General features: G+C 71.2%; 2 protein-coding genes across 2 annotated transcripts; both read left to right on the top strand.

The window, feature by feature from the left end:
• The first annotated feature begins 230 nt into the window (after window positions 1–230).
• Window positions 231–5,727, top strand: LOC137326848 (perilipin-4-like). The gene is made up of 6 exons (XM_067992228.1): window positions 231–531; window positions 583–1,020; window positions 1,112–1,780; window positions 1,872–2,909; window positions 4,529–4,972; window positions 5,420–5,727. The coding sequence occupies exons 1-6, from the start codon at window positions 231–233 to the stop codon at window positions 5,725–5,727; spliced, it is 3,198 nt and encodes a 1,065-aa protein (XP_067848329.1).
• A 32-nt stretch (window positions 5,728–5,759) lies between these two features.
• LOC137326847 (perilipin-4-like) lies at window positions 5,760–8,518 on the top strand. The gene is made up of 4 exons (XM_067992227.1): window positions 5,760–6,086; window positions 6,198–6,423; window positions 6,608–6,985; window positions 8,028–8,518. Exons 1-4 carry the CDS (start codon window positions 5,760–5,762, stop codon window positions 8,516–8,518), a joined length of 1,422 nt encoding a protein of 473 aa, XP_067848328.1.
• The last annotated feature ends 417 nt before the right edge of the window (window positions 8,519–8,935 follow it).

Genomic DNA, 8,935 nt, shown 5'->3' with positions numbered 1-8,935 from the left:
GGGGTCGGCGCTGACTCGAGGGGGGCGCTGTGATGGGCTGGGCGCTGACTCTAGGGGGCGCTGTGACGGGCTCGGCGCTGACTCTAGGGGGCGCTGTGACGGGATCAGCGCTGACTCCAGGGGGCGCTGTGACGGGCTGGCCGCGGACTCTAGGGGGCGCTGTGACGGGGTTGGCGCTGACTCTAGGGGGCGCTGTGACGGACTCACCGCTGACTGTAGGGGGCGCTGTGATGGGCTCGGTGCTGACTCTAGGGGGCGCTGTGACGGGATCACCGCTGACTCCATGGGGCGCTGTGACGGGCAAGGCGCTGACTCTAGCGGGCGCTGTGACGGAGTCGGCGCTGACTCTAGGGGGCGCTGTGACGGGCTGGCCGCTGACTCTAGGGGGCGCTGTGACGGGCTGGCCGCTGACTCCAGGGGGCTCTGTGACGGGCTGGCCGCTGACTCCAGGGGGCGCTGTGACGGATTTACTGCTGACTGTAGGGGGCGCTGTGACGGACTCACCGCTGACTCCAGGGGGCGCTGTGACGGGCACGGCGCTGACTCTAGGGGGCGCTGTGACGGTCTCACCGCTGACTCTAGGGGGCGCTGTGACGGGCTCAGCGCTGACTCTAGGGGGCGTTGTGACGGGCTCGGCGCTGCCTCTAGGGGGCACTGTGACGGGGTCGGCGCTGACTCCAGGGGGCGCTGTGACGGGGTCGGCGCTGACTCTAGGGGGCGATGTGACGGGTTCGGCGCTGACTCGAGGGGGCGCTGTGACGGGCTCGGTGCTGACTCCATGGGGAGCTGTGACGGGGTCGGCGCTGACTCGAGGGGGCGCTGTGACGGGGTCGGCACTGACTCTGGGGGGCGCTGTGACGGTCTCGGCGCTGACTCTGGGGGGCGCTGTGACGGTCTCGGCGCTGACTCTGGGGGGCGCTGTGACGGTCTCGGCGCAGACTCTGGGGGGCGCTGTGACGGGGTCGGCGCTGACTCGAGGGGGGCGCTGTGATGGGCTGGGCGCTGACTCTAGGGGGCGCTGTGACGGGCTCGGCGCTGACTCTAGGGGGCGCTGTGACGGGATCAGCGCTGACTCCAGGGGGCGCTGTGACGGGCTGGCCGCTGACTCTAGGGGGCGCTGTGACGGGCTGGCCGCTGACTCTAGGGGGTGCTGTGACGGGGTTGGCGCTGACTCTAGGGGGCGCTGTGACGGACTCAGCGCTGACTGTAGGGGGCGCTGTGACGGATTTACTGCTGACTGTAGGGGGCGCTGTGACGGACTCACCGCTGACTCCAGGGGGCGCTGTGACGGGCACGGCGCTGACTCTAGGGGGCGCTGTGACGGTCTCACCGCTGACTCCAGGGGGTGCTGTGACGGGCTCAGCGCTGACTCTAGGGGGCGTTGTGACGGGCTCGGCGCTGCCTCTAGGGGGCACTGTGACGGGGTCGGCGCTGACTCCAGGGGGCGCTGTGACGGGGTCGGCGCTGACTCTAGGGGGCGATGTGACGGGTTCGGCGCTGACTCGAGGGGGCGCTGTGACGGGCTCGGTGCTGACTCCATGGGGAGCTGTGACGGGGTCGGCGCTGACTCGAGGGGGCGCTGTGACGGGGTCGGCACTGACTCTGGGGGGCGCTGTGACGGTCTCGGCGCTGACTCTGGGGGGCGCTGTGACGGTCTCGGCGCTGACTCTGGGGGGCGCTGTGACGGTCTCGGCGCAGACTCTGGGGGGCGCTGTGACGGGGTCGGCGCTGACTCGAGGGGGGCGCTGTGATGGGCTGGGCGCTGACTCTAGGGGGCGCTGTGACGGGCTCGGCGCTGACTCTAGGGGGCGCTGTGACGGGATCAGCGCTGACTCCAGGGGGCGCTGTGACGGGCTGGCCGCTGACTCTAGGGGGCGCTGTGACGGGCTGGCCGCTGACTCTAGGGGGTGCTGTGACGGGGTTGGCGCTGACTCTAGGGGGCGCTGTGACGGACTCAGCGCTGACTGTAGGGGGCGCTGTGACGGGCTCGGTGCTGACTCTAGGGGGCGCTGTGACGGGATCACCGCTGACTCCATGGGGCGCTGTGACGGGCAAGGCGCTGACTCTAGCGGGCGCTGTGACGGAGTCGGCGCTGACTCTAGGGGGCGCTGTGACGGGCTGGCCGCTGACTCTAGGGGGCGCTGTGACGGGCTGGCCGCTGACTCCAGGGGGCGCTGTGACGGGCTGGCCGCTGACTCCAGGGGGTGCTGTGACGGGGTTGGCGCTGACTCTAGGGGGCGCTGTGACGGATTTACTGCTGACTGTAGGGGGCGCTGTGACGGACTCACAGCTGACTCTAGGGGGCGCTGTGACGGGCACGGCGCTGACTCTAGGGGACGCTGTGACGGTCTCACCGCTGACTCTAGGGGGCGCTGTGACGGGCTCAGCGCTGACTCTAGTGGGCGTTGTGACGGGCTCGGCGCTGCCTCTAGGGGGCACTGTGATGGGGTCGGCGCTGACTCCAGGGGGCGCTGTGACGGGGTCGGCGCTGACTCTAGGGGGCGCTGTGACGGGTTCGGCGCTGACTCGAGGGGGCGCTGTGACGGGCTCGGTGCTGACTCCATGGGGAGCTGTGACGGGGTCGGCGCTGACTCGAGGGGGCGCTGTGACGGGGTCGGCGCTGACTCTAGGGGGTGCTGTGACGGGCACGGCGCTGACTCTAGGGGGCGCTGTGACAGGCTCGGCGCTGATTCCAGGTGGCGCTGTGATGGGCTCGGCGCTGACTCTAGGGGGCGCTGTGACGGGCTCGGCGCTGACTCTAGGGGGCGCTGTGACGGGCTCGGCGCTGACTCTAGGGGGCGCTGTGACGGGCTCGGCGCTGACTCCAGGTGGCGCTGTGACGGGGTCGGCGCTCACTCCAGGCGGCGCTGTGACGGGGTCGGCGCTGACTCCAGGGGGCGCTGTGACGGGCTCGGCGCTGACTCTAGGGGGCGCTGTGACGGGGTCGGCGCTGACTCCAGGGGGCGCTGTGACGGGCTCGGCGCTGACTCTAGGGGGCGCTGTGACGGGCACGGCGCTGAGTCTGGGGGGCGCTGTGACGGGCTCGGCGCTGACTCCAGGGGGCGCTGTGACGGAGTCGGCGCTGTGACGGGCTCGGCGCTGACTCCAGGGGGCGCTGTGACGGGCTCGGCGCTGACTCTAGGGGGTGCTGTGACGGGGTTGGCGCTCATTCTAGGGGGCGCTGTGACGGGCACGGCGCTGACTCCAGGGGGCGCTGTGACGGGCTCAGCGCTGACTCCAGGGGGCGCTGTGACGGGCTCAGCGCTGACTCCAGGGGGCGCTGTGACGGAATCGGCGCCGACTCTAGGGGGCGCTGTGACGGGCTCGGCGCTGACACGAGGGGGCGCTGTGACGGGGTTTGCGCTGACTCTAGGGGGCGCTGTGACGGGGTCGGCGCTGATTCCAGGGGGCGCTGTGACGGGGTCGGCGCTGAATCCAGGGGGCGCTGTGACGGGCTCGGCGCTGACTCTAGGGGGCGCTGTGACGGGCTCGGCGCTGACTCTAGGGGGCGCTGTGACGGGCTGGCCGCTGACTCCAGGGGGTGCTGTGACGGGGTTGGCGCTGACTCTAGGGGGCGCTGTGACGGACTAACCGCTGACTGTAGGGGGCGCTGTGACGGGCTCGGCGCTGACTCTAGGGGGCGCTGTGACGGGGTCGGCGCTGACTCCAGGGGGCGCTGTGACGGGCTCGGCGCTGACTCCAGGGGGCGCTGTGACGGGCTCGGCGCTGACTCTAGGGGGCGCTGTGACGGGCTCGGCGCTGACTCTAGGGGGCGCTGTGACGGGCTGGCCGCTGACTCCAGGAGGTGCTGTGACGGGGTTGGCGCTGACTCTAGGGGGCGCTGTGACGGACTAACCGCTGACTGTAGGGGGCGCTGTGACGGGCTCGGCGCTGACTCTAGGGGGCGCTGTGACGGGGTCGGCGCTGACTCCAGGGGGCGCTGTGACGGGCTCGGCGCTGACTCTAGGGTGCGCTGTGACGGGGTCGGCGCTGACTCCAGGGGGCGCTGTGACGGGCTTGGCGCTGACTCTAGGGGGCGCTGTGACGGGCACGGCGCTGACTCTAGGGGGCGCTGTGACGGGCTCGGCGCTGACTCCAGGGGACGCTGTGACGGGCTCGGCGCTGACTCTAGGGGGCGCTGTGACGGGCTCGGCACTGACTCTAGGGGGCGCTGTAACGGGCTCGGCGCTGACTCTCGGGGGCGCTGTGACGGGGTCGGCGCTGACTCTAGGGGGCGCTGTGACGGGGTCGGCGCTGATTCTCGGGGGCGTTGTGACGGGGTCGGCGCTGACTCTAGGGGGCGCTGTGACGGGCTCGGCGCTGACTCTAGGGGGCGCTGTGAAGTGCACGGCGCTGACTCTAGGGGGTGCTGTGAAGGGATCGGCGCTGACTCTAGGGGGCGCTGTGACTGGCTCGGCACTGACTCCAGGGGGCGCTGTGACGGGCTCGGCGCTGACTCTCGGGGGCGCTGTGATGGGCTCGGCGCTGACTCTCCGGGGCACTGTGACGGGGTCGGCGCTGACTCTAGGGGGCGCTGTGACGGGGTCGGCGCTGATTCTTGGGGGCGTTGTGACGGGGTCGGCGCTGACTCCAGGCGGCGCTGTGACGGGCTCGGCGCTGACTCTAGGGGGCGCTGTGACGGGGTCGGCGCTGACTCCATGGGGTGCTGTGACGGGCTTGGCGCTGACTCTAGGGGGCGCTGTGACGGGCACGGCGCTGACTCTAGAAGGCGCTGTGACGGGCTCGGCGCTGACTCTAGGGGGCGCTGTGACGGGGTCGGCGCTGATTCTTGGGGGCGTTGTGACGGGGTCGGCGCTGACTCTAGGGGGCGCTGTGACGGGCTCGGCGCTGACTCTAGGGGGCGCTGTGACGGGCACGGCACTGACTCTCGGGGGCTCTGTGACGGGCACGGCGCTGACTCTAGGTGGCGCTGTGACGGGGTCGGCGCTGACTCCAGGGGGCGCTGTGACGGGCTCGGCGCTGACTCTAGGGGGCGCTGTGACGGGCACGGCGCTGACTCTCGGGGGCGCAGTGACGGGCTCGGCGCTGACTCTAGGGGGCGCTGTGACGGGCTCGGCGCTGACTCTAGGGGGCGCTGTGACGGGCTCGGCGCTGACTCTAGGGGGCGCTGTGATGGGCTCGGCGCTGACTCTCGGGGGCGCTGTGACGGGGTCGGCGCTGACTCTAAGGGGCGCTGTGACGGGCTCGGCGCTGACTCTAGGGGGCGCTGTGACGTGGTCGGCGCTGACTCTAGGGGGCGCTGTGACGGGGTCGGCGCTGACTCTAGGGGGCGCTGTGACGGGCTCGGTGCTGACTCTAGGGGGCGCTGTGACGGGGTCGGCGCTGACTCTATGGGGCGCTGTGACGGGCTCGGCGCTGACTCGAGGGGGCGCTGTGACGGGCACGGCGCTGACTCTAGGGGGCGCTGTGAAGGGCTCGGCGCTGACTCTAGGGGGCGCTGTGAAGGGCTCGGCGCTGACTCGAGGGGGCGATGTGATGGGCACGGCGCTGACTCTAGGGGGCGCTGTGACGGGCACGGCGCTGACTCCGGGGGGCGCTGTGACGGGCTCGGCGCTGACACCAGGGTGCGCTGTGACGGGGTCGGCGCTGACTCCAGGGGGCGCTGTGACGCGCTCGGCGCTGATGCTAGGGGGTGCTGTGACGGGGTTGGCGCTCATTCTAGGGTGCGCTGTGATGGGCACGGCGCTGACTCGAGGGGGTCTGTGACGGGCTCGACGCTGCCTCTTGGGGGCGCTGTGATGGGGTCGGGACTGACTCTCGGGGGCGCTGTGACGGACTCACCGCTGACTCCAGGGGGCGCTGTGACGGGCTCAGCGCTGACTCCAGGGGGCGCTGTGACGGAGTCGGCGCTGATTCTAAGGGGCGCTTTGACGGAGTCGGCGCTGACTCTAGGGGGCGCTGTGACGGGCTCGGCGCTGACTCGAGGGGGCGCTGTGACAGGGTCGGCGCTGACTCTAGGGGGCGCTGTGACGGAGTCGGCGCTGATTCAAGGGTGCGCTGTGACGGGGTCGGTGCTGACTCTAGGGGGCGCTGTGACGGTCTCGGCGCTGACTCTAGGGGGCGCTGTGACGGGGTCGGCGCTGACTCTAGGGGGCGCTGTGACGGGCGCAACGCTGACTCTAGGGGGCGCTGTGACGGGCACGGCGCTGACTCTTCGGGGCGCTGTGACGGGGTAGGCGCTGACTCTAGAGGGCGCTGTGACGGGCTCGGCGCTGATTCAAGGGTGCGCTGTGACGGGGTCGGTGCTGACTCTAGGGGGCGCTGTGACGGTCTCGGCGCTGACTCTAGGGGGCGCTGTGACAGGGTCGGCGCTGACTCTAGGGGGCGCTGTGACGGAGTCGGCGCTGATTCAAGGGGGCGCTGTGACGGGCTCGGCGCTGACTCTAGGGGGCGCTGTGACGGGCTCGGCGCTGACTCCAGGGGGCGCTGTGACGGGCTCGGCGCTGACTCTAGGGGGCGCTGTTTGGGGCTCGGCGCTGACTCTAGGGGGCGCTGTGACGGGCTCATCGCTGACTCCAGGGGGCGCTGTTTGGGGCTCGGCGCTGACGCTGGGGGGGCGCTGTGACGGGATCATCGCTGACTCTAGGGGGCGCTGTGACGGAGTCGGCGCTGACTCTTGGGGGCGCTGTGACGGGATCGGCGCTGACTCGAGGGGGCACTGTGACGGGGTCGGCGCTGACTCTCGGGGGCGCTGTGACGGGGTCGGCGCTGACTCTTGGGGGCGCTGTGACGGGCTCGGCGCTGACTCCAGGGGGCGCTGTGACGGGCTCGGCGCTGATTCAAGGGTGCGCTGTGACGGGGTCGGTGCTGACTCTAGGGGGCGCTGTGACGGTCTCGGCGCTGACTCTAGGGGGCGCTGTGACAGGGTCGGCGCTGACTCTAGGGGGCGCTGTGACGGAGTCGGCGCTGATTCAAGGGGGCGCTGTGACGGGCTCGGCGCTGACTCTAGGGGGCGCTGTGACGGGCTCGGCGCTGACTCCAGGGGGCGCTGTGACGGGCTCGGCGCTGACTCTAGGGGGCGCTGTTTGGGGCTCGGCGCTGACTCTAGGGGGCGCTGTGACGGGCTCATCGCTGACTCCAGGGGGCGCTGTTTGGGGCTCGGCGCTGACGCTGGGGGGGCGCTGTGACGGGATCATCGCTGACTCTAGGGGGCGCTGTGACGGAGTCGGCGCTGACTCTTGGGGGCGCTGTGACGGGATCGGCGCTGACTCGAGGGGGCACTGTGACGGGGTCGGCGCTGACTCTCGGGGGCGCTGTGACGGGGTCGGCGCTGACTCTTGGGGGCGCTGTGACGGGCTCGGCGCTGACTCCAGGGGGCGCTGTGACGGGCTCGGCGCTGACTCCAGGGGGCGCTGTGACGGGCACGGCGCTGACTCTAGGGGGCGCTGTGAAGGGCACGGCGCTGACTCTCGGGGGCGCTGTGACCGGGTCGGCGCTGACTCTAGGGGGCGCTGTGACGGGCTCGGCGCTGACTCTAGGGGGCGCTGTGACGGGCTCGGCGCTGACTCCAGGGGGCGCTGTGACGGGGTCGGCGCTGACTCTAGGGGGCGCTGTGACGGGCTTTGCGCTGACTCCAGGGGGCGCTGTGACGGGCACGGCGCTGACTCGAGGGGGCGCTGTGAAGGGATCGGCGCTGACTCTAGGGGGCGCAGTGACAGGCTCGGCACTGACTCTAGGGGGCGCTGTGACGGGCTCGGCGCTGACTCTCGGGGGCGCTGTGACGGGCTCGGCGCTGACTCTCGGGGGCACTGTGACGGGCTCGGCGCTGACTCTAGGGGGCGCTGTGACGGGGTCGGCGCTGACTCCAGGGGGCGCTGTGACGGGCTCGGCGCTGACTCTAGGGTGCGCTGTGACGGGGTCGGCGCTGACTCCAGGGGGCGCTGTGACGGGCTTGGCGCTGACTCCAGGGGGCGCTGTGACGGGCACGGCGCTGACTCTAGGGGGCGCTGTGACGGGCACGGCGCTGACTCTAGGGGGCGCTGTGACGGGCTCGGCGCTGACTCCAGGGGACGCTGTGACGGGCTCGGCGCTGACTCTAGGGGGCGCTGTGACGGGCTCGGCGCTGACTCTATGGGGCGCTGTAACGGGCTCGGCGCTGACTCTCGGGGGCGCTGTGACGGGGTCGGCGCTGACTCTAGGGGGCGCTGTGACGGGGTCGGCGCTGATTCTCGGGGGCGTTGTGACGGGGTCGGCGCTGACTCTAGGGGGCGCTGTGACGGGCTCGGCGCTGACTCTAGGGGGCGCTGTGACGGGCAAGGCGCTGACTCTCGGGGGTGCTGTGAAGGGATCGGCGCTGACTCTAGGGGGCGCTGTGACGGGCTCGGCACTGACTCTAGGGGGCGCTGTGATGGGCTCGGCGCTGACTCTCCGGGGCACTGTGACGGGGTCGGCGCTGACTCTAGGGGGCGCTGTGACGGGGTCGGCGCTGATTCTTGGGGGCGTTGTGACGGGGTCGGCGCTGACTCTCGGGGGCGCTGTGACGGAGTCGGCGCTGTGACGGGCTCGGCGCTGACTCCAGGGGGCGCTGTGACGGGCTCGGCGCTGACTCTAGGGGGTGCTGTGACGGGGTTGGCGCTCATTCTAGGGGGCGCTGTGACGGGCACGGCGCTGACTCCAGGGGGCGCTGTGACGGGCTCGGCGCTGACTCCAGGGGGCGCTGTGACGGGGTCGGCGCTGACCCTCGGGAGCGCTGTGACGGACTCACCGCTGACTCCAGGGGGCGCTGTGACGGGCTCAGCGCTGACTCCAGGGGGCGCTGTGACGGGCTCAGCGCTGACTCCAGGGGGCGCTGTGACGGAATCGGCGCCGACTCTAGGGGGCGCTGTGACGGGCTCGGCGCTGACACGAGGGGGCGCTGTGACGGGGTTTGCGCTGACTCTAGGGGGCGCTGTGACGGGGTCGGCGCTGATTCCAG

This window comes from Heptranchias perlo, chromosome 11 (genome assembly GCF_035084215.1).
Source record: "Heptranchias perlo isolate sHepPer1 chromosome 11, sHepPer1.hap1, whole genome shotgun sequence".
NCBI lineage: Eukaryota > Metazoa > Chordata > Chondrichthyes > Hexanchiformes > Hexanchidae > Heptranchias > Heptranchias perlo.
This window is presented reverse-complemented; position numbering and strand designations above follow the sequence as displayed.

Bases quoted from the DNA above. Each gene is read 5' to 3' on its own strand.
- LOC137326848 (XM_067992228.1), top strand. From the start codon at position 231: ATGGGCTCGGTGCTGACTCTAGGGGGCGCTGTGACGGGATCACCGCTG. The intron at 1,021-1,111 runs GTGACGGGCTCG...CGCTGACTCTAG, and splicing joins CGCTGACTCTAGGGGGCGCT to GGGGCGCTGTGACGGGCTGG. The intron at 1,781-1,871 runs GTGACGGGCTCG...CGCTGACTCTAG, and splicing joins CGCTGACTCTAGGGGGCGCT to GGGGCGCTGTGACGGGCTGG.
- LOC137326847 (XM_067992227.1), top strand. From the start codon at position 5,760: ATGGGGTCGGGACTGACTCTCGGGGGCGCTGTGACGGACTCACCGCTG. The intron at 6,087-6,197 runs GTGACGGGGTCG...GTGACGGGGTAG, and splicing joins CGCTGACTCTAGGGGGCGCT to GCGCTGACTCTAGAGGGCGC. The intron at 6,424-6,607 runs GCTCGGCGCTGA...CGCTGACTCTAG, and splicing joins TCTAGGGGGCGCTGTGACGG to GGGGCGCTGTGACGGAGTCG.